We start from the raw sequence: 24,488 nt of genomic DNA, 5'->3' as shown, positions 1-24,488 counted from the left end.
ATCCTTTCTTTTGCTTGATCAATTCAGCTGTTAAAATTTGTGCATACTTCGTGAAGTTCTCGTGTTGTGTTTTTCAGCTCCATTAATTCACTTATATTCCTCTCTAAATTGTCTATTCTTGTTAGCATTTCGTCAAACCTTTTTTCAAAGTTCTTAGTTTCTTTGCATTGGGTTAGAACAAGTTCTTTTAACTCACAGAAGTTTCTTATCATCCACCTTTTGAAGCCTACTTCTGTTAATGGAACACACTTGTTCTCCATCAGGCCTTGTTCCATTGCTGATGAGGAACTGTGATCCCCTGTAGAGGGAGAGGTGTTCTGATTTTGGGTATTCTCAGCCTTTTTAGGCTGGTTTCTTCCCTTCGTTATAAATTTATCCATCTGCCGTCTTTGTAATTACCGAGTTTCTTATTGGGTTTCTGAGTGGACGTCCAACTTGTTGATTCCCAGCGCCGGAATCTGAGCAACCCACTGCACCGGCTAGAACAGTAGCGTTAAGATTGATGGTGCTTTTCTGACTCTGCACCAAGAACCGCCGCACCGAGGCGCCGGCAAAACCGCCACGCCAGCCACAAGAGTCACACTGGCGACCCGTGGGTCTCCTCTGCTGGGAATCTCCTGGTCCGTGAGCAACAAAAATTCGTCTGAAAGTGTGGCGTCCTCTTGTTCTCTGGCTTTCACTGGGAGCTACAATCCCGAGCTGCTAGTGATCAGCCATCTTGGATCTCTCTCCTGACTGGTTGTTTCTTAGTGATTTGACTGAAAACAAAATCAGCTTCCATTTTATCCCTGCTAAGTGATGCTTTTTCTGTAGAAGGGGAGTTTTAGGAAGCATAGCTTTAAGGGAGGGTTTGCCTTGCTGTTGAAGAGTTTGGTCACAACTATGTAAAAATGTCTTAGGAAAAATCCTGGAGAGAAATAGCAAAAGTCAACTTCAAGGAGGTCATGGGTAGCTCTTTTCCTCTTTTCTCATGTTCTGATTTTTCCAGATTTTTATTTTTATTTTATCTTTACTTTTTTGAGATGGAGTTTCTCTATTGTTGCCCAGGTTGGAGTATAATGGCATAGTCTTGGCTCACTGCAACCTCTGCCTCTTGGGTTTAAGCGATTCTCCTGCCTCATCCTCCTAAGTAGCTGGCATTACAGGTGCCTGCCACCATACTAGGCTAATTTTTGTATTTTTAGTAGAGACACAGTTTCACCATGTTGGCCAGGCTAGTCTCCAACTCCTGACCTCAAGTGATCCACCCATCTTGGCCTCCCAAAGTTCTGGGATTACAGGCGTGGGCCACCGTAACTGGCCCCTTTTCTAGATTTTTAATAGTGAGGATATATTGCTTTTATGACCAGAAAAAGTATTAATACATGCCTACTCTATGTAATTGAAGGAATTAGTCAAGTATTGTGTCACCCTAATAATACTTTCATATATACACTCTATGTTCCTTATTTTTATGGACTTCATATACTTTGTCTCCAAGCATAGGAAAATTGAGTTGGTGAGGCTTGCAAAACTCCCCAACTGTTACTGTTTAATTTTAACAGTTATCACATGAGTGCTTTTATTTAAAGAACAATAACCATGACTCTTTAGGGTTCATTAAACACTCTAAGAAATACAGCTATTTAGCTCCTCTTGGCCCTCACTGCCTCAAGCCCATTCAAGATCATGAATATAGATCCACTAGCTCTGTGGCAGCATCTTTGAAGGTGGTGCTTCTCTAGATCATTTGAGGGACTCTGTTTTCCTTGCAGGTGTGGGAGCCACTTCAGGAGCTTCTGCCAACTTCCCTGGCACCTCGGGCAGCAGCACCCTGTCTCCCTTCCAGCACGCCCATAAAGGTAAGGAGGGCGCTCAGGTATCGATCACCTGGAGTTAGGTGGTTCTCGGAAGAATGCTCAGAGGAAGAGAGGAAATGATTATGAGTAATGATTATGGTGTGCTTCCCCACCTGGCTTCACGTCCCTAATGTGATTGAATGACATGGTGCCACCCCACCCCCCATACAGGAAGTAATTAACTCTGCAAGGAGCAGAGTTGATCCCTCCCTGGGTGTCCTGAGCCAGCTGGGAGGTGCTGGTGATGAAGGTAGGGGCAGGGGGCAGAGCAGCAGGTGGGCAGCTCAGGCAGCTGCAAACCTGGCCAGGAGGAGAGACCAGGCATCCTGGGCTTTGGTTTGGCCAGGAGTCAACAGCAATTCTATCACCAGCTTTCATATAAACCTGCTGACTATAGCACTTTAATATTCACTTGCAGCAAGTATATTTCATTCTCCCCAACCCCTCAGGGAAGAAGGGATTGAGGAAGACCCCAAAGTTCAATATGTCTCTCAGAGTCAGCCCTCCAGCTGGCTTGGCCTTTCCCTCTCACTGGTTTAGTGCCAGCCTGTTATTGAAGCATATTTTGGGCCCAGGTCTCAGAGAGCCATGAGGTACCTTCCAGAGCCCTCAGAGGCCCCAGCTCATCAGGCTCATTGGTTCTCCCACACACTAAGGCAGAGCAAAAGGCAAGACTGCTGGGCAAGGATATATGAATCTCATTTGCACAGGCCCCAGGGGAGTCGCTCACAACATGGAGAATATTAAAACTCTTATGTCATCCAGACCTGGCATGCAAATGCTGTTACAGGTACTCCCCAGATGATGCTGGGAGGCTGGTTTTCCTACAAATGCACCCACAGGAGATTCAGTGCCCACATGTGGGGCACTCAGCTCTGGCGCCGCCGCCCCCCCCAGATGATCCAGGAGCTTCAGATGCTTGTCTCCTGTCTATTTGGTGGTGGCGAATCTGGATCTTACTTCAAGATAATCCAAGTCCTGATTGGTTATTTTAGAGAGTGAGAATGAGCTTCAGGGCATTTTATGCATCCAAGGTCCATATTAACCAGGGAAGTGAACAAAATCCCCCGGGGTGACTAAGGAGCAAAATCCCCCAGGGTGACTGCCTGGTGGAGGTGGCGGAGCAGGTGGAGTAGGTGGCCTGTGCCCTGGGGATCTTACGATGACACTTAGGTTGAAATTGCATGAGGTGCAAGATGGTGCCAAACCTGGAATCCAGAGCGACTTTTGTTTGGAAATGCCCGAACTTGAATTGTGCGGCCTTCCAGACACTCTTGTTCACTGGCCTTTCTTCCTCTCCACACCAAGCTCTGCCCTCAGGTTCCCAAAGTAGTAGAAGCAAGAGCAAGCTCCCTAGGAACAGCGGGTGACCCCAGACCATGATGTTCCTGGAGACGTCTGGAGAGGCCAGTCTGAGGGCAGTGAGCAGGGCTGTGGGCAGTCCTGGTCTGGCAGCCAAAGCTAATGTGGAGGATTTGTTTCTCAGAATAAGCAAGCACTTCAGATTCCAGGGTTCCCTGAAAGCATCCCAGGGGCAGGGCCATTGCTTCCAGGGGCCATAGTCCTGGAGGAAAGTCCAGCAGGGATCCTGAGCTCTGGGTCATTCATGCCTTCTCTCCACCAGCAGAGCTCTCGGGCCAAGGACACCTGGCCACTGCCCTGATCATTGCGATGTCCACCATCTTCATCATGGCCATCGCCATCGTCCTCATCATCATGTTCTACATCCTGAAGACAAAGCCCTCTGCCCCAGGTGATGGCCCCCATGCGCCGGTGCCCTGCCTCCTGGACTCTCCGTCAACTCCCCCTGTCGGAGAGCCTGCCTGCTCACTCCCTCCTCTCTCCCCAGCCTGTTGCACAAGCCACCCGGGGAAGAGTGTGGAGGCCCCAGTGGGCAAGGATGAGGAGAAGAAAGAGGCCCCAGGTCTGTGAACCAAGGCTTCCACAACCCACGTGCACGGTGCCCGTCCCTGGGTGGAGGGTGTCCCTGGCAGTGGCCTCCTTGCTGCTTCTGTTCTTGTATGCTGAACCATGCTGTGCTTACCCTGGGGTGGTGCTATGCAGACACCGGGCAGCTCTGCCCAACAGGAAGCTCAGAGGAGGGTCAGGCTGAGCGCCGAGCCATAAGCCGAGTCTAACTCCTGTCTCTCCAACCTCCCCATTTTCCTACAGACAATGTGGTGATGTTCTCTGAGAAGGATGAATTTGAGAAGCTGACAGCAACTCCAGCAAAGCCCACCAAGAGGTATGTGGAAGCCCCCACTGCCAGGCTGAAGCTGGGGTCCTGTGGCCCCTGAGCAGGGAGGGGAGCCAGAGTGCAGCCTAGTGCACTGACAGTCTGGCCCGGGACACCATGGGGACGCTTGGCAACATACAGTCCCTGCTGCCTCCTTGCTGACTGGCAGGGGTCAGATGCTATGAGAGCTTGTGGGAATGGCTGTCTATTGCTCTGGGGTCAGGGCTTTGCCCATGCATCTTGCCAAATTCCCTGGGCCTTCCTTCTTAACATCCGACTTCCACATGCCCCTTCTCCAGATTGGGAGGGCAGAACATAAAGCCGAGAACGCATGTGGCAGCCCCTGAGACTGCTGCTGCAGCCAACACACGGGTACCACTCGTGCCGGCACCAGGACTGCTGCCACCGTAATGCTGGTAACAACTAGGGTGATGATGGCTAATAGCTTCGGTGACTACTGCCCACCAGGCGCTGGGCTAGGGCTGTGAACGCACCCTCCCCCCACAGCCCAGGAGCAAGGTGCTCGTATCATCCCTGTCTATAGGATAACCACACTGAGGTGTGGAAGTCCCAAGGTCACACACTAGTGAGTGGCAGGGCAGGGGTCCGAGTCCAGGCTCCCGAGGGGCCACATGGCATAAAGAGGCCTCTGCAGCAGGAGATTTGACAGGTGACGCCTTTCCCACATTTACCACACATTAAGGTGTGGAACCAGCCCCTGCTTTAAAATCGAGAGTAGAAGGAAATAAATATTTTATTCATCCAGTGGGATGGTTATTTGGACTTGGTCCTGCATAGCTTCCAAAAATCAACCCCACAGCATCAGTTCCCAGCAAGGCAATGTGCCTGGACCCCCTGCCAGGTCTCGTCCCCATGGCCACTGCAGGCTTCACTGGAAGGACACCCGCACAGCAGTGCCTCCCTTGGCCGATGGGGCACAGAGCCACCAGATCATCAAATTGATTACAGGAAGAGCAGAGGTTAAGCCCTCCTCTCCTGCCACAATCCCATGATCTTCCTGCAGCTCACCAAAGCCATTCCTTTCGAGGAATAATAATTGATCCAGCATCTGTGTGGCGCTTTGGCATTCATGAAGTATTGCCAGGTGCATTATCTCACCTGGAAAACTCCAGTGTCTCTCAACGCTGACACAAGGGCAGAAGGCAAACAAATATGAAGTCTCTGCATACTAGGAAAGAAAAGCAGAGTGTGTGTTGGGGTGGTTATTTCCTGCAAGTGCCTCAATTCCAACTGAACCCCTGCAGGAATCTGTGGTCTAAGCCCCACTGTGCATGGCTGGTGGGAGGTGCCAGATACGAGCTACTGATGATCCCAGGACCAAGGGCAGGACCTGGTCACCTTGCATGGATGTAACTCTGAAATAGGACCTCCCTAGAGACTGAATTTGCTCCCCAGCCTCCAGCCCAGCCTTATCTCATTCTATCTCAGCCTCTCCCTTCTGACATTCAGGCCTTTCTTATCCCCAGAAATCAAAAGACCAGAGGCATGCCCCGTGACTTGAGTTTCAGTTAAAGACAGGGAAAACTCGGGGGCCCTACTAGGAAAAAATATATACTTATTTCATACACAAATACCAAATACAAATTGAACCCTGACAGTTGGATGTTAAAAGACAGCAAGGCAGTGAGCTTTTGTCCCTGCTTTTTTGTCCTTGCGTCTTGGAGACAGGACATGGGTGCCGCCTCACCTGCTTCACCTCACCTGCTCTCTAGTGGGGACAGGGACGGGCCCTACCACCTCTTTGGGAGGCCCTGAAGCCTGATGAGGAAGTGGGTCCCACCAGGACTTCATTATGTTCTCATTTTCTTTGTATTACCCCATCTCTAGGGTTGTGTTTGCATATGGGCTTCATTGCTGTAACCTAGTTTTAATCTTTTTTTTTTTTAAGAAAAAAGAAGTCTTCGGCCAAACCACAGGAAACAAGCGGGATGCCTCTAAAAAAGAACATTGTTTTTCATATACTTGGAATGGTTTTAAGAGAGTTTAAGCTCCAACCCACATGTGCCTAGGGCAGACCCTGGGTCCCATGCGGGCCATGAGCCATGGGGCGGCATGATCCCGGGCTTGGTACGTCCGACCGCCCACCCAGTCACCCGCTGGGGCTTGCTGTGCCACCCCCTGCAATGCACACAGGTCAGCCAGGTCACCCCATTAGTCAAGAGGGGTCTTTCCAGGCACAAGGCTCCATTCAGTTCCCTTTTCAGTGACTCTAGAGGGCTGGCATGGATTCAGTGCCAGTCACATAAACCTATTTGCTTAACATGAAGACACCAGTTGAACTTGATCCTTATTGGGATTAAATACAGGGATCTAGGACATATCCAATGAACCTTCACAGAGCATCCACCACATGTTAGACAGCAGGAAAGGAGAGGCTCTTGGATGCCTTCCACCCTCAGTGGCAGCCCCAGTCCCTTAGACACCTGCAGGTCACCCACCACGGACTTGTTTGGAAAAGAGCAGGGAACCACTGGTGTATCTGTCTCATCTCATGTCCTCTGGCCCCATGCCCATGAGGTGCCCGGTAAATGCTTGAAAAACAAGTAAGTCATTGTACCCAACTGTTCACAGTCGGGGAATGAATAAGTTCACCATGGGAGAACGTGTCAGGGCTGCAGCCCCCCAGGCATTGCTAACAACTGTTGCTCTTGTTTTTGCAGCGAGAATGATGCCTCATCCGAGAATGAGCAGCTGCTGAGCCGGAGCGTGGACAGTGACGAGGAGCCCGCCCCTGACAAGCAGGGCTCCCCGGAGCTGTGCCTGCTGTCGCTGGTTCACCTGGCCAGGGAGAAGTCTGCCACCAGCAACAAGTCAGCCGGGGTGAGGCTCCTGCAGGTGCCATGATGAACTGTGAGATGTGGCTCCCTCATAGCTGCACGACTAGAGCTTTCTTACTGAATCAGCTTTCCTGAAAGACTGGGTGTTTCTGCCAAAAGTCCAAGATAGGAGACCTGGACAGTGGCAGGTTCACAGCAAGATAGTCCAAAGGGGGGAAAAACACTTTTTTTTTTTTAACAGGAGTTTCACTCTGTTGCTCAGTCTGGAGTGCAGTGGCGCGATCTTGGTTCACTGCAATCTCCGCCTTCTGGGTTCAAGCGGTTCTCCTGTCTCAGCCTCCTGGGTAGCTGGGACTACAGGCGCATGCTGCCACGCCCAGCTAATTTTTTTTTGTATTTTAGTAGAGACAAGGTTTCACAGTGTTGCCCAGGCTGGTCTCAAACTCCAAGTTCAGGCAATCTACCCACCTCAGCCTCTCAAAGTGCTAGGATTACCGGCATGAGCCACTGCCCCCAGCTACTTTCTTTTTACTATATAGCTTCACACACAAAAATGAAAAATAATAAGCAAAGAGAAAAAAGGTAAAATCACTTGGAATGCCAGAGGGCAGAAAAAGACCCTTGTAAACATACTGGGTTTTATCCAACCAGAAAATTTTCTAAACGTACACACACACACACACACACACGCACACACATTTTTCTTGTATGCATTTTTTAGAAAATAAAAACAAGCTCACATGTAGAAACTGTCCCCAGGATTTTATCGTCACCTACCACCCTGTAACGTGCTGTGGCCAGGAGCAGGGTGGGGGTGAGAGCGAAGGTGGGCAGAGCCCTCTTGGGCTCCGTGCGGGCCTCGCCTGTGGTCGTCTCTCTAGTCTGTGTCCCTGGCTGCAGACCTCAGCCGCAGACAGCTGTGTTGCTAGGCAGCATCACTGATGGCAAAATGCCCAGTTGAGATCTTGGCTCTGGGCTGGTCCTGATAGGATGCCATGCTCTGGCCTGCCCCAAGTTCAGTGACCCCTGTAATGGAGCTGCCACTTGCAGGGACCCTGGAAACCTGTGGAGTTGTTACAACAGAGATAGGTGTCCGTGGCCCCAGGACTCTGCAGCCCCCTCACTTATCCTAGCTGCCCTCTCCCTGCCCTCGAGCGTCCCCGATGTCCGATGACCCTGGGAGCCTCCAGCCTCCCCTCCCATCAGCTTTCTGAGCCAAGTCAGGCTGTCTCCCCGTAACCTGGGCTTGGATGTGGGCAGGTAAGAGGCAACAGGACTAGGACTGTCAGCACTGCAATCTGAAATCATAATCCTCAGCTTCCAGTTCCTGCAAAGTCCACTCTCTAAATTACTTTCTTATTAACCTGTGGGCCTGGTCTCCTGGCACCAGCCACATGATCTGGAATGGGACCCCTGCGCAGCTCTGCTGTGGCACAGATGTCCTGAGGGCAAGTGGGAGTCCATGGTCATCTTTTCAAACAGACTGATGCCAGGGGTGTCCCCAAGTGTCTTGTGAGTCTGACCACCCAGCTGAGCCTAAGAAGCACCCCTGGTGGGCCCCAAAGTTGTTTGAGTGGGAAAACCTGAAGAAGCCCTCCTCCCTGTGTGTCAGGGCTGGGGTGCTGACGGGGGTCTGGGTGCAGCATCTCTGGTGCTGGGCGCAGCTGCCCCTGCCCTGCTGACATGGAGGATTTGCCTCCTCACTGCTGTTGCCGCCTTTCTGGAGGTGAAAATTCTCCTCTTTTTTACAGATTCAAAGCCGGAGGAAAAAGATCCTGGATGTGTATGCCAACGTCTGTGGAGTCGTAGAAGGTAAGCTGAAAGGAAGCCTGAGAGAAGTGGTGCCCACTGCACCGACGTGAAGGGCTGTGCCTGGAGCCCTGAGGCTCCTACGAGGGGAACTGAGGGAAGCCGCCCATCCAGTTGCCACTCGGGGGTCAGAATGGCCGCTGGAGCGGACTTCAGGAATGGGGAAATGGAATCTGGCTCCCAGATATTAGAAGGCATCTCCCAGGGCTTCCATGGCCCTTCCCCGCATGGGGTGAGGACAGCCCAGTGCAGGCACCCACTGCAGGGACACACAGGGTCAGGGAGCAGGACCCGTGCAGCCTCAGACCTCCTGTGTACCCAGGGCCTGTCTCCACACTGGCGTCATCATCTGGGAAACGAGATCAGTCACTGATCCTAGACTTAGCTGCCCTCTCCCTGCCCTCGAGCGTCCCCGATGTCCGATGACCCTGGGAGCCTCCAGCCTCCCCTCCCATCAGCTTTCTGAACTGAGTCAGACTGTCTCCCTGTAACCTGGGCTTGGGTGTGGGCAGGTAAGAGGCAACAGGACTAGGACTGTCAGCACTGCAATCTGAAATCATAATCCTCAGCTTCCAGTTCCTGCAAAATCCACTCTCTAAATTACTTATTAACTCCGAAGATAAACCCCTCGTGACTGAGATCAGGGGTTTTCCACTGCTGGCCTTGCTGTCCTCCCTCCTCAGACTCCTTGGCTTGGCCAGGCAGCAGGAGTGGAACCTGGTGCAAGATGGGCAGCTCGCCAATGCCCCCAATATCCCTCCTCCCATCCCCAACCCCACCGTAGGCCAAGTGCAGCCCCCTGTGGCCTGGCGGGCTTTCTGGTCCAGTGCTTCTTTGGCCAGAAATAACTATACTGTGGGTGAACTCCAGGGCCAAGAATTCTTGGCTGCCTGCTGAAATGTGGCATCTCTCCATAAATACATGTCCCAGGTCAGCCTGCCTGATCTCACGTGGCATGGCCTGGGGCTGTCAGCTGCCCAGGGGAAGATGGCCTAGGACTCACCTTCCATCCACCAGGAAGCTCTTTTCTGTTCCAAAAAATGTTGAATCCACACCCCTGGGGCAGGAGTTTTCAAATTAATTTTAGGAACCTCACATGTAAAAGAATTCCCTCCAGTGGGCCTGAGAGGGGTGGGAGCTTGCAGCCCCATGTCCTCAGCCACCCTCAGCACCCAGGTCTGCCTGATGCTGACACAGCCAGAGCTGAGAACCTGAGCCCAGAGCCCATCCCTGATGAACATTAGAGTCACCTGCAGGTCTTAACACCATCTCTGCCCACCCAGCCCACTCCATCTGCCGCAACACCCTGATGTGATGGGTCAGGGGTGAATCCCAGGCTTCTGTGTGTCTTTCTTGTTGTTGTTGTTTTTGTTTTTAATTAAACTTTTTATTTTGAGATACTTCTTACCATGCAGTGGTAAGAGATAATACAGAGAGATACCACATGCCCTTTACCCAGTTTCTCCTAAGAATAACATCTTGTAAATATACACGGAAGTCACAACCAGGACATTGATATTGGCACAGTGAAGCTAGACCCAGCTTTCATATGAAGACCTCTCCTGTTGCCCTTTTGTAGCGACAGTCAATTCCCACCCACCTCACCCTCACCTAGGCCCCTGCAAACCACGAATCTGTTCTCCATTCCTGTAATTTTGTCATTTCAAGAGTGTTATATAAGTAGAATCACATAGTATGTAACTGTTGGTGAATGGCTTTTGTCACTCAGCATAATTCACTGGAGGTCCAGCCAGGTTGTTCCATGTATCAATAGTCCGTTCCTCTCTATTGCTAAGGAATGAAAACCCCTGAGGTCAGGGATTTTCCCACTGCTGGCCTCCTCAGACACCTTGGCCTGGCCAGGCAGCAGGAGTGGAGCCTGGTGCACACTAGGCAGGTGGTAGTCTGTGGCATAAATGGACCAGAGTTGGTTTAACCATTCACTTGTTGAAGAATATCAGGGTTATTTCCAGTTAAGGGCTATCATGAATAAAGGTGCTATAAATATTTGTGTATAGGTTTTCGTGTGAACATCAATCGTGATTTATCTGGCATAAAGACACAGGAGTGCATTTGTTGCATTGTATGATAGTTGCATGGTTGGTTTTTTTTAAAAACTGCCAAACTGTTTTCCAAAGTGGTTGTACCATTTTACATTCCAACTAGCAGTGTGTGAATGATCTAGTTTCTCCATACCCTTGCCAGCATTTGGTGGTGTTACTAAGTTTTGCTTTAGCTATTCTGAGAAGTGTGTTGTGATATCTTCTTGTGATCTTAATTTGCATGTTCCTGTTGTTTGAATATCCTTTCTTGTGTTTATTTTTCATCTGTATGTTCTTTTCAGTAAAATGTTTCTTCACGTCTTTTGCCCATTTTTTTCAATGAGATTGTATGATTTTTATGAGTCAAATTTATGAAATTAATTATAAAGTTTCCTTTTATGGATTGTGCTTTTTGTGTCAAATCTAAGATCTCTTTTGCCTAGTCCTAGATCCTAGAGATTTGCTCCCAGTTCTTTCTAGAAGTTTTATAGTTTTATGTTTTACATTTAAGTCCACATAGTTTGGCTTTTTTTCTTTTTGAGATGGAGTTTCACTCTTATTGCCCAGGCTAGAGTGTAATGGTGCGATCTTGGCTCACCTCAACCTCCACCTCCTGAGTTCAAGCAATTCCCCTGCCTCAGCCTCCCGAGTAGCTGAGATTACAGGCATGCACCACCATGCCTGGCTAATTGTGTTTTTAGTAGAGAAAGGGTTTCTCCATGTTGGTCAGCGTAGTCTCAAACTCCCAACCTCAGGTGGTCCACCCACCTCGGCTTCCCAAAGTGCTGGGATTACAGGTGTGAGCCACCATGCACAGCCTAAGTCCACATAGTTTTTATGTTTTGCATTCAAGTTCACATAGTTTTGTATTTTGCATTTGCGTTGATTTTTATAGAAGATATAATACTTGTATCAAAGTTCATTTTTTTTGTCTATGGATGTCCAATTGCTCCAGCACCATTTTTTTGAAAAAGTATCTTTCCTCCATTGAATTGCTTTCGAACTTTTGTTAAAAATCAGTTTGGTATATTTGTATAGGTCTATTTTCTGGGGTCGCTTTTCCGTTACATTGATCTACATGTCTGTCTCTCTGATAATACCACACAGTCTTGATTCTTGAATAAATTATATAATAACTTATATAGGTCTTGAAATCAAATAGACTGCTCCAATTTTCTTTTACTTTTTCAAAAATATTTTAGCTATTCTAGTTCCTTTGCCTTTCCTTATAAGTTTTAGAATAATCTTCCCTATATGTACAAAATGCCTTGCTGGGATTTTAATGAGTTGCAACAAAACTGTATCTGGGAAGATTTGACATCTTTATATATTGAGTCTTCTGAGCCATGAACATGGTATATCTCTTTATTTATTCAGCATAGCTTTGATTTTTTTTTCATCAGCATTATGTAGTTTCCAAATTACAAGTTCTGTGTGCATTTTGCTAGATTTACACTATATTTTTTATTTTCTGAGCAACTGTAAATGACATTTTAAAGTCAGTGGCCATACATTCATTATTAGTTATATAGAAATACAATTGATTTTGATATGTTTATCTTGTATCCTGCGACCTTGCTGAATTCACTTATGGGAGTTTTCTTGTAGATTCCTTGGGATTTTCTACATAGATAATCACATCTGCAAATGGGACAGTTTTATTTCTTCTTTTCCAATCTGTATACCTTTTCTTTCCTTTTCTCATTTTATTCTTTTTAATTTTCTCATTTCATTGCACTGGCTATATCTTCCAGCACTACAGTGAATATAAGTGATGAAGTGGAAGCAGAAATCCTTTCCTTATTTCTGATCCTAAAAGCATTCCATTTTTCATCATTAAGTATAATATTAGCTGTAGGCATTTTATAAATGGTTGATATTAATTTTTGAGTGGATTGCAATAATTTTTAAATATTGAACTAGCCTTGCCTCCCTGAAATAAGCATACAATTCTTTTTTGTATGGTTACATTCTATTTGCTAATGTTTTGTTAAAGATTTTGCATTTATACTCATGAAAGATATTGGTCTGTGGTTTGTGGTTTTTTATCTTTGTCTGATTTTGGTATCAAATTTATACTACCCTCACAGAATAAGTTAGGAAATGTTTCTTCTTTTTCTGTTTCAAGAAAAGATCATGTAGAATTGCTATTAATTTTTTCTTAAATATTTTGTAGAATTCTTCAGTGAAATCATGTGGACCTAGAGATTTCTTTTGGGGAGTTTTTTTTTTTTTTTTTTTTTTTTTTTTTTGAGATGGAGTCTCACTCTGTCACCGAGGCTGTAATGCAGTGGCATGATCCCAGCTCACTGCAACCTCCGTCTCCTAGGCTCAAGCGATTCTCCTGCCTCAGCCTCCCAAGAAGCTGGGATTACAGGTACATGCCACCATGCCCAGGTAATTTTATTTATTTATTTATTTTTAAAATAGAGTCTTGCTCTGTCCCAGGCTTGAGGGCAGTAGCATGATCTCAGCTCACTGCAATCTCTGCCTCCCAGGTTCAAGCAATTCTTCAGCCTCAGCCTCCTGAGTAGCTGGGATTACAGGTGCGTGCCACCACACCCAGCTAATTTTTGTATTTTTAGTAGAGACAAGGATTTGCCATGTTTGCTAGGCTGGTCTCAAACTCCTGACTTCGTGATCCACCAGCCTCGGCCTCCCAAAGTGCTGGGATTACAGGCATGAGCCACCATGTCCGGTTCTAATTTTTGTATTTTAGTAGAAATGGTCACCATCTTGGCCAGGCTGATCTTGAACTCCTGACCTCAAGCAATCCACCCACCTTGGTCTCCCAAAGTGCTGGAATAACAGATGTGAGCCACCACACCCATCTGAAGATTTTTACAATTACAAATTCAGCTTCCTTAATAGAAGTCTATTCAAATGATCTATCTTATATTGAATAAGCTGTGATAGTTTATGGTTTTTGAGGAATTGTTTATTCTCACCTAAGTTGTCAAATTTATACGTGTAGAGTTAGAGTTGCATAGTTTTCCCTTATTATCTGTTTGATATCTACAGTGTCTGCAGTGATATCTCCTGCTTCATTCTTGATATTGTTAATTTATATGTTCTCTATTTTTTCTTTGTCAGTTATGTTGATCTTTTCAAATAACTGTCTCTTTTCAAATATTCGTTTTCAACTATTGAATATCATTTTCAAATATTGGTCTCTTTTAAATTACTGTTTTCAATTTCATTGATTACTGCTCTTCTTTTTAAATTATTTATTTCTTTCTATGTACATTTGGTTTGTTAATCTTTTTCTAAGTGTTTGAGATGGGAGCTTAGATTAATAACTTGAGAGTTTTCCTCTTTTGTATGTATTTGTGCTATAAATTTCCCTCCCAGTACTACTTTAACTGTGTCTCCCAAATATTAACATATTGTATTTTTATTTTCATTCATTTTAAATTTTTCATTGAGACTTCCTCTTTGACCTGTGGATTATTTAGATGACTGTTGTCTAGTTTTCAAATGTGTGAAGATTTTTCTGTTATTGATTTATATTTTAATTCTATTGTGGTAGAGGAATATACTTTGTATAATTTCAATTATTTTAATTTGTCAACGTTTAAGGCCAGTAATTATAAAGAATGTGTATTCTGCTCTTGTTGAATGGAATGTTCTATAAATGTCGATTAGATCTTGTTGGTTGATGATTGTTAAGTTCTATAGTCTTGCTGATTTTTTTCTAATTGTTCTATCAGTTACTGAGTGAGGAATGTTAAGGTCATCAACTATAATTGTGAATTTATCTCTTCTTTCAGGTCTATCAGTTTTTGCTTTACATATTTTGGAGCTCTGTTATTTGGTGCATATTCATTTAGGATTCCTATGTTTTCTTGGATTGATCTTTTTATCATATTAAATGTCACTTTCTGGTAATTTTTTCTCTGAAGCCTACCTTAACTGATGTTATAGCCACTCTGCCTTCTTTTTATTGAAGTTTGCATGATATGTATTTTTTCATCCTTTTACTTCCAACCAGCCTCTCTCATTATATTGAATTAAGTTTCTTGTAGACAGCATATAACTGGGTAAATTTTTAAATCTACTCTACCAAGCTCTGCCTTTTAGTTTTTTGCTGTTGTTGTTTTGTTTTTGTTTTTGTTTTTGAGTTTCCACTCTCGTTGCCCAGGCTAAAGTGCAATGATGTGATCTTGGCTCACTGCAACCTTCACCTCCCAGGTTCAAGCATTTCTCCTGCCTCAGCCTCCCAAGTAACTGAGATCACAGGCATGCCCCACCACACCCAACTAATTTTGTATATTTAATAGAAATGGGGTTTCACCACATTGGCCAAAATGGTCTTGAACTGCCAATCTCAGGTGATCCACCTGCCTTGGCCTCCCAAAGTGCTGAAATTACAGGTGTGAGCCACCACACTCAGCCTTTAGTTAGTATTTAAACCATTTACATTAAATGTAGTCATTGTCATGTTAGGGCTTAAGTCTGCTATTTTGTATTTTGTTTACTGTTTGTTGTCTCTGTTTTTCATTTCTGTGTTTTTTTTATTCCTGCTTTTTTGTGGATCACTTGAACATATTTTAAAATTTGATTTTGGTGTTTTTTGAGTGATAATTTTTTATTTTGTTGTTGTGATATGTAGTTTATCTTTTTCCATAGTTATTTTAGTAGTTCCTCTAGACATTGCATTTACACATATAGCTTATCAGTCTACTGGTGTCATTATTATTATTATTATTATCATTTGAGATAGAGTCTCACTCTGTTGCCCAGGCTGGAGTGCAGTGGCACAATCTTGGCTCACTGCAACGTCTGCCTCCCAGGTTCAAGCGATTTTCCTGCCTCAGCCTTCTGAGTAGCTGGGATTACAGGTGTGCACCACCACGCTGAGCTGTTTTTTGTGTTTTTAGTACCGACAGTGTTTCATCATGTTGGCCAGGCTGGTCCCAAACTCCTGACCTCAGGTGATCCACCCATCTCAGCCTCCCAAAGTGCTGGGATTACAGGCATGAGCCACCGTGCCTGGCCTTACTGGTGTTATCATTTTGCCAATTTGAATGAAGTATAAAAACTTTACCTTTCTTTATGTCCCTTTATCTTCCCTGTTTATAGTTGTAAATATTTCCTCTATACATATTTAAAACCATATAAATTGCTTCAACTACCTAACATAATTCAGAAAACTTACAAAGAGGAGGAAAGTCTATTGTATTTGCCCATAGTTTTGCTCACTATGTTCTTTTCTGATGATTCAAGTTTCATTCTTTTATTATTTCCTTTCTGTTTATAGAATTTCCTTTTGCTTCTTTTCGGGTAGGTCTGCTGGTGATAAATTCTTAATTTTTCTTTGACTTGAATGTCTTGATATTCTCATACATTCCTGAAGCATATTTTCACTCAGTTCACTGCAACCTGGAATGCAGCGCTGGGTTGAAAGTTCTTTTCTTTCGGTACTTGTAAATACCATAACATTTCTCTCTGGCCTCCAGGTTTCTGATTATATATGTATTGTCATTCTAATTGTTTTCCCTCTCTAGGTTAGACATTGTTTTTCTTTGGCTGTTTCTAAGACTTTGTCTTTTGTTTTCAGAAGTTCATTTATGATGTATTTTGATGTGAATATATTTGGGTTTATCCTGTTTGGGATTTGCTTGCTTCTTGAATCTGTAGACTTATTTCTCTTTATAAATTTGGGGAATTCTATCGCTTCTTGGCCTTTTGGCTAAGATCAAGTGTAAATTTGGGGAATTCTAAGCCATCATTTCTTTGAGTACTTATTTTGCCCCATTCTCTTCTTCTCTCCTTCTAAAATTTCATGACACAAATGTTAGCTCCTTTGTTATTACCCCACAGTTCCCTAAGGCTCTGTGTTTTTCCATTTATTTTCTAAGACTGAATAATTTCAACTTCTAATTTTCATTATCCACCTCACTGATTCTTTCCCCTGTCTTTATTCTGCCATTGAGCACATCTACTGAGCTTTTTATTGTGGTTATTGTATTTTTTTAGTTAATATTTTCATTTCTTTCTTACATTTTCTATTTTTTTGGTGAGGATTTCTATTTTTGCATTTGTTTTAAGTGTGTTCATAATTGCTTTTTGAAGCACTTTTATTATGGCTTCTTTAAAACTGTTTTCAGATCATCTAACATCTGTCATCTCAGTGTTAGTATCTATTGATTTGCTTTTTTCACTCATTTGACATCTTCCTGGTTCTTGGTATGATGAGTGAATTCATTTTGAAACCTGTACAGTTTCATGTCCTGATATAAAACTCTGGGTCTTACTTAAGCCTTTTATTTTAGCTGACTCCTTTCAATAGCTCTGTGGCAGGAGAATGAGTGTGCTGTCTTGCTATTGTCTGGTGAAGGTAGATGTCCAAATTCCCCACTCTTCACTGACATGCAGTGGGGGCTCCTTTTTACTGCTACTTGGGATTTGGGAGTATGGCTCCCGACATGGTCACCACAGGGACAGGGGAGTTGTTACCTGCTAGTTGATGAGAAATTCCCAGTTCCCTATATGGCCTTTCCTGACACCACCTGGCACAATGTTACAGCCTGGTGAGGGTGGAAGTCTAGGCTCCCCACTCAGTCTTTGCTACCTTGGATGGAATAGGGACACAATTTTTTCTGTGGTGTTTGGCTGGAATAGAGCAATTATTGTCTAAATGTTTCATGCTTGCTAGGCTGCTCTTTTCCCAGTATTCTAACTAGAGAGAGAAGACTTCTGTTGGGGCTGTTTTTGTCTGTGCTTGCTATTATTTCTGGATTTCTGGACTTTTCTGCCCCATGTCTGGAATATATGAGGCTAAAGGAAACCTAGGGAACTTACCACCATCCCATCCATATCGAGGTCCCTAGTTGGTTGTCTTCTCTCCACTTTTCAGAGACTTCTTGTGTTTGTTTTATTCAGAATGGGAGGATTAGGGAAAATTATATCTACTCTTATCTTCCAGAAGCAGCAATATCAAGTTTTTAAATGCTCCTAGGTGAGTCTAATGTACAGAGAAGCCCGAGAACCATCAGACCAGAGTTGGCAGTGACTTGGTTCAGATAACCCAAATCTGGGGCTAACACTGAGAGCACCCACCATAAAGTTGACTACTGTTCCCTAAAGAGACATGATACCATCCCTTTGACCCCTTCCTCAGTCCAGCCCCATAGGAGACAGGGTTACCCAACTAAGGATAACTTCAGTCTTTGAGAACTGCTAAAAATGGTCATGAGAGGGTTACTATCACAGTCAATACAGCCGTCATTTTCCTAGTGGGGAAGTGGCTACTATTGGGGTTAGGGTACACGCACAGCCTTTTCTTGGGGCTGGCAGTGTTCTAGGTGTTGTTTGCCTTAAGTTATGCATTTGTTTTAGGTGGCTTTCTGCATCTGTTTTGTTTTACAATTTAAAACAATTTCTGAATAATTTTTATTTCATTTAAATAATTTTTCATGGTGTTGACCTTCTATTGACTGTAACTTGCAACATCTAACTGTGGCCATTGGTGTCTGTAGGTCTCAGCCCCACGGAGCTGCCATTTGATTGCCTCGAGAAGACTAGCCGAATGCTCAGCTCCACGTACAACTCGGAGAAGGCTGTTGTGAAAACGTGGCGCCACCTCGCTGAAAGCTTCGGCCTGAAGAGGGATGAGATTGGGGGCATGACAGATGGCATGCAGCTCTTTGACCGCATCAGCACAGCAGGCTACAGCATCCCTGAGCTGCTCACAAAACTGGTACAGATTGAGCGGCTGGATGCTGTGGAGTCCTTGTGTGCAGACATACTGGAGTGGGCGGGTGTTGAGCCACCTGCCTCCCAGCCACATGCTGCATCCTGAAAAGCATGCTTGTGGGCTGTCCTCCCAGGGCAAGCCAAGGATCTAACGAGGGCTCTGGAGCTGTGAGTGGTGCCAAAAACTGCCAAGAAGCAAGGGTTTTGTGATATGTCACCCTATGCCTTAGGATGTTCAAGGAGGCAGACAAAATGAGGCCTGTCTTCTAAACTAACCAAAGATAAAAGACTAGATCCGGAATACTTTCAGATGCTTGCCTGTACCTCACAAAGCAGGGTAAATATCCACTCACTCATTGAACAATAAGACAATGTTAAGAACTGAAATGAACCAAACCACGTGGGAATGACAGAAGTGAAGAATCTGGCCCCTGTCTTTAAGGAGTTTGCACTCCAGTAGAAGACAGAAGGAACATATGTTTACAAACCACTTCACTGGAAAACATCAAACAAGCTGAATGAAGGGGTGCTTAGAAAATGTAGTAGCAGTTTTCAGGGGGAGATGACTCCCTACTGGCACGATGAAGGATGGCATCCTAGTGAAGAAGCAGCTCAAACATTTTGGTAAAATAGCTACAAAATGCAGACACGCTGTTCCAGGTATTATTTCAGGTTTTGTACAAGTCTATTAATATCCTATGTGGTTTCATTAGGATAACTTTACCTATCCTTGAGATCATCCATATTCTTACAGCCCTTCCAGTCAATAATGGAAGAGCTCACTCTATACAAAACCAGTATGCAAGGTGTGTGTTTGTCCAAGCAGGTGGCTGCATGCAGTAGCCAATTTCATTTACTGCATGAGTCTTTGGCCTGGGAAACCTGTGGTTTGCATTACATGTGAATGGCCTTCCACTCTCAGTCTTAGGCAGATTTGACCTTTTAGGGGCAGCAATGCTCAAAAACACAGCATTTTAAATTATGTGTCAGGCTGTGTTTTCGCTTCAAACATGTATAAGTAGTCAACTCTAATTAGAGAAATGATGAATTCCTAAGAGTTCAGCCACACATAATGTTAGATTTCAAAAGCATCTGAGATTTGTGGATTAGCCTTATGGTGTGAGAGTCTGAAACTCAGCCTTCTGAGCCAGTCAGGGAAAGTGGAGTCCTACAGTGCAAATGAGAGCCTGGGCTTGGAGTCCAGGAAGCTGGGCTCTAGTTGTGTCACCTTAGTCTCAGCCTCAGTTTCTCTTCTGCAAATGAGATGTTAGTCAGTGATTCTGTAATTGGGGCAGGTGGGGTTCAGGTGAGCGAGAAAAAAGTGGAGCTGTAGGAAATGCCAGGTCTTTGAGGGGCTCTATAGAAGTGAATACAGTGTGGGTTGTCCATTTAAACGGGAATAAAAACAGAAAAACTCAGAATTGGCATTTTCACAGTAACTGCAATGGTTTGACGTAACATTTATAGGCAGAAAGTTAATAAACTGGCATTGTTCTTGGCAAATTCTCTTACTATCTGTGTAACTGCCAAGAACTCAGGAGCCAGTATAGTGATCACACCAGGGGTTAATTTAGAGTTCACTGCTGAGCTCCCTGATGGCAGGTCTGACTGTGTTTATTACTAAATTAAAACAAAGTCTCTGACTTATAAAGCGAAGTTGTAAAAATTACAAGTTGCATGACTGAACAAATGTTTTGGGGGGAAAATCAGTCATATCTTTTAACACCAACAAGCAATTTCCCACCAATGAATGTAGTACATACTGTGAGAGGATCATAATGAGGTCCTGAATATTTAATTTCATCATTTACTGTGTCTGTTTGCTGCTGTTTTTTAGAACCTATTTGGTTTATCCTGCAAGCTAAATACTCCACGGCAGAGCTTAATTATCCTTTTAATTCCTCTTTGAAATCCTGTGGTGCCCCCTTCCCCCTGCCTTGTGATAATGATGATGAGAGTCTCCCTTTAATTAGACTGCAAATGTCACTTGTGATGAGTGTGCTGCTCCAGGAAAACAGCTTGCACCCTCCTCAGAATGTTTTCAGTGAAGGAGCGGGGTGGCTGTTCTCTGCTCCCGGTACTTTGGCTTCATTTCACACTATTAGTATTCTGTGGCCATAAGGCCAGGCCAGCATCAGCTCATGTTCCATTGGCTCTCCACCTGCCATTTTTAGGGAGCTATTCCTTATGTAGTTACACATTCCCTTGTCATTTACTTATTTGGAAACATGGGATTTACTCTTGCAAGCTTTAGCCTATGTTATGGGATTCAGAACAGTGAGATCATAATAATTCTCACTGATCAAAGCTGAGACTCCATCCTGCCATTTTTGTGTGGAGATATTCATTATTTTGCAATACTTTAAAACATTTGGAAAATACCCCAGGGTAGATCTGTGGCCCTTAGACAGTGAAGTCTTGTCAATATTTTTGTCTAATTCTGTATATATATATAACTTATTATATTTTATAATCTCAATAAACACATTTATAAAAAGATTTATAGACTACTGTAATGTGAGCTCTTTGTGGTGGGGGGTGGTGGTGAAGGTTCCGATTGCTCTGTTCCACATTATTGCACTATGTATAATGAGACTGTAGGATTGCAACCAGCTATAAACAAAATGCCTAAAATGTTATGGCCTGGCCCATTTACTCAGCAGAAGCAAACATTACAAGGATATCATGTAAAAACTACCTGGAGCATTGCTTTCCAAGTTGCCATCATTAGCTCATAAAGCATTGTATAATTTATCTGTTTCTGTATTTAAAAAATGTCTTCAAATTCAATGGCTTAAAGCAACAGTCACTTATTACCATTGCTTGGGGTTTAGTAGGGGATCAGTCAGCTGACCTAGGTTGAGCTCAGTTGAATGTGGGTCAGCTGGCGCCTCTGCCTGTTGGAATACCTTACCTGGGGCTGCTCTACTCCATCATCTCTGTCAACCTAGGTAACAGAGAGAGGCTCTCTAAAAGAAAATGATGATATGTGGGGGAATAGGGCATTGCAATGGGAATACATGTGCCATAGTAAACTATGTGTGTATTTGAAGAGGTAAAAAAGAGGCAAAGGTTTTTAAAGGAAAAATAAGGAGGATTACATAATTATTTTGAGACAATTATCCTTGGCTACAAGGATCAATAATAAGGGCAGTGCCAGTCCAAGGTTGGACAGGGAGTTGCTGGGCAGAGGTCCTTGCAGGAGGCTTTGTCTGTGTGTGTGTGTTTAAGATTGTGATGGCCTTTGTGCAAGGTTGTAGTTTTTCCAGTCTTGTAATGGCTCTCATTATCAGTTATTTATGCACGAGAACCCTTCTTTCTGGCCTTCCATGGCTCTACTTGTCAGGCTTTTGTTTTATTTTGTTATGTTTTGTTTTTTTCACAAGTGATTTCTTTATAATTCTGACAAGTTCCACATTTCCTCCATTTGATCAACATCTTTCTTAGAAAGCATCCCCAATCAATCATCCCATAGTTAGGTTTTGGTTATTCCTCGGTGCCAGGATAGACTTATCCTTGTCTGGTCTCACGCTGGAGGGATTTGATGGTGACTAAAAGTCAGTGTCAAAACCCTTGAGTTATCCCATAATTAGGTTTTGATTATTCCTCGGTGCCAGGATAGACCTGTCCTAGGTGGCTGGTCTGGTCTCACATTGGAGGAATTCGATGGTGATTACAAGTCAGTGTCAAAACCCTTTAGCCATGTTTGAGCAAAACATAAGTTTGGAGAGAGTGGCCCTCAGGCTATGCCTGCTTGAAGTGTATTGCTAAGTTTGATTTTGTCTGTTCTGTAAACATTTGCTATCATCTCAAAATGCAAGGCCAGTATTATTCTGTTGAAGGTATACTTCTACAGAGATTTGACAAGTAACAGATAGGAAGTTTAAAAAAGGAAGATATAAAGGAAAATTAAAATCAATAGTAATATGAGAATCCCAGTTTGCATAATGGTTTTGAGCCATGAATATAGGCTTAAAGGCAAACAAATGAAAACTGAAATAACCATGAGGAAATAGGTAAGCCTTCTTGTAACCTTGTGGCCTTTATTTTGTGAACATGGGTCTCAACTTTTCCAGAGGAACTTATCAAGGTACAGCATATAGTATTAGAAACAGCATAGACAAAGATGGCTACCAGAAGTATTTCATGCCAGTCTCTTCCACTTAGAACAAAAATGGTGTGTAGACAGTCACACTTTGAATATATTATCCAAGAGAGAACGCTGGAATTCAACAGAGAAGTGGCAGGAAACACCAAAAGCAGGGAAGGAGAAGGGAGACAAGCAGCCTGCCTGGCCAGGATCAACTGGGAGCTGGGAAAGGGTGAATGAGAAACTTTCTCAATTCAGGGAAAGGGTGAATGAGAAACTTCCAGTGGCCCAGATCCCCACCATGAAATCATGTAATCCTGGCCATGAGAGACTCCTCAACCCTCCCAACCACTGAAGCTAACATAGGGAGCTGCTGCGAGATGGTGGGATGGAATGGCTCCAGAGATGGAGCTTGCACTGGACCCCACACCTTTCTGAGACCTAAGTAACTACAGCAAGGCACCATTTTCAAACCTAGTCTTGGGTAGACTGCATGCTGACCTGGGACCCACAGCACTGAGACTGAGGTGTTATCGAAACCCAGATTGTTGCTGCTGGGAAGGGGAGTGAGCTGTGAGCACTCCCACAGCCAGGGCTAAGAAACAAACAAGGAAGGAGTTGCAGGCGCTGATGCCAGGAAGTGAGTGCTGCTGGAACAGAGACTGGGAGGCTGAAACGGTGTAAGTTGCCGCCAAGACTTGGTCACCAACTGAATGGGGCCTCCTGCAGCCAGGGTGGGAGTGTGAGATAACACTGCCAAGTCTGGAAAGCAAGCCCCGCTGGGACTGTGGAAAGGACATACATTCCCACCCTCTAGCCCAGGCTGTGGCCGCAGAGCACAGCCACACTCTGTCCAGTGGCAACATTTCAGCACAGCTGCTACCATCCCTTACCTGAGCACTCTGCCTGGGGCCTGAGGATCACCTTACCTGTGGCCACCAACAATGGTGCGTGCTTTCACCAAGAGACCTGAGCACAAACCTGCACACCCCAGCTTTGTATCACTCTTTGAGACAAGGCACATATCCTGGGGTCCTGGGGATTGTGCAATGCAATCCACCACCTTGGATGCCTAAGCACTCTTTCTGGGGCCTATGGTTGGGCCTAAACTCCAAGCCACCACCACCTCACCTGGAACTTCCTTGCAAGTGCCACCTGAGGCTTAGAGGCTGTCCCACCCAGCCCATCACAGCAACCACCACCATCATTGCACACCACTTGGAACCCAAGAATCATCCTGCTACTGCTAATGCCATCGCTCATGCTACGCCAGCTGCCCAAAGGCCCAAGAATCCACTGACACACCCCGTCCATTACTGCCACTACCAGCATCTGAACATGCTACCTGGAGGCCCAGAAATCAGCCTGCCAACAGAGGTGCCAGCATATACAGCCCTGGGGCACAACAGGCACACTTGGCCCATTGCTGTCACCATCAGAGCCTGAAGACTGACCCACCTGGCATCTCAACCCCTAATACAACTTCACCCTAACCCAGTGGGGAAATTATGGATGCCACTAACACTATTTACAGCCCAAAAAATCATACAGAGACTGCATGCACCCAGAATCAAAGCCAAAGTACCCTACTCAACCAAAACCATAGATACACCTTTAGAAAAAAGTCCTCTTCTATGAAAGAAATTCCAAAAACAGGAATAAGCAACAGTTACTACAAATTTGCAGAGATCCACTTAAGGACAAAGGAAACATGAAAAATTAAGGAAATGTGATGCCTCTAAAGGAACATCAGCAATAGAGCATAATCAAAAATAAATTTTTGAAATCCCAGATAATTTGAAATATTGATTTTAAAGGAGCTCAGTGATACACAAGAGAACTCTGAAAAACAATACAAAGAAATCAGAGAAACAATTCAGGATATGAAAGAAAAATTTACCAAAGAGATTTTTTTTTTTTTTTAAAGAACCAAATAGAAATTCCAGAACCGAGGAATTCATTGAAGGAAATATAAAA

General features: G+C 44.6%; 1 protein-coding gene across 3 annotated transcripts in view; it reads left to right on the top strand.

Annotated features, from left to right (window-relative positions):
• Positions 1-20,918, top strand: part of EDAR (ectodysplasin A receptor) — a 90,804-nt gene extending 69,886 nt beyond the window's left edge. Inside the window, exons 6-12 of one of the 3 annotated variants that reach the window (XM_017541144.2) lie at positions 1,755-1,841; positions 3,466-3,591; positions 3,688-3,762; positions 4,011-4,083; positions 6,756-6,915; positions 8,624-8,684; positions 18,205-20,918. In XM_017541144.2, coding sequence (XP_017396633.1) covers positions 1,755-1,841; positions 3,466-3,591; positions 3,688-3,762; positions 4,011-4,083; positions 6,756-6,915; positions 8,624-8,684; positions 18,205-18,527 — 905 coding nt within the window. In that variant the 3' untranslated portion in view covers positions 18,528-20,918. Of the gene's footprint in view, positions 1-1,754; positions 1,842-3,462; positions 3,763-4,010; positions 4,084-6,755; positions 6,916-8,623; positions 8,685-18,204 lie in introns of all 3 variants that reach the window. The other 2 variants (XM_037742974.1, XM_037742973.1) reach the window with 2 other exon arrangements.
• Positions 20,919-24,488: the final 3,570 nt, after the last annotated feature.

Source organism: Cebus imitator, unplaced genomic scaffold (assembly GCF_001604975.1).
Source record: "Cebus imitator isolate Cc_AM_T3 unplaced genomic scaffold, Cebus_imitator-1.0 Scaffold131, whole genome shotgun sequence".
In the NCBI taxonomy this organism is placed as follows: Eukaryota; Metazoa; Chordata; class Mammalia; order Primates; family Cebidae; genus Cebus; species Cebus imitator.
This window is presented reverse-complemented; position numbering and strand designations above follow the sequence as displayed.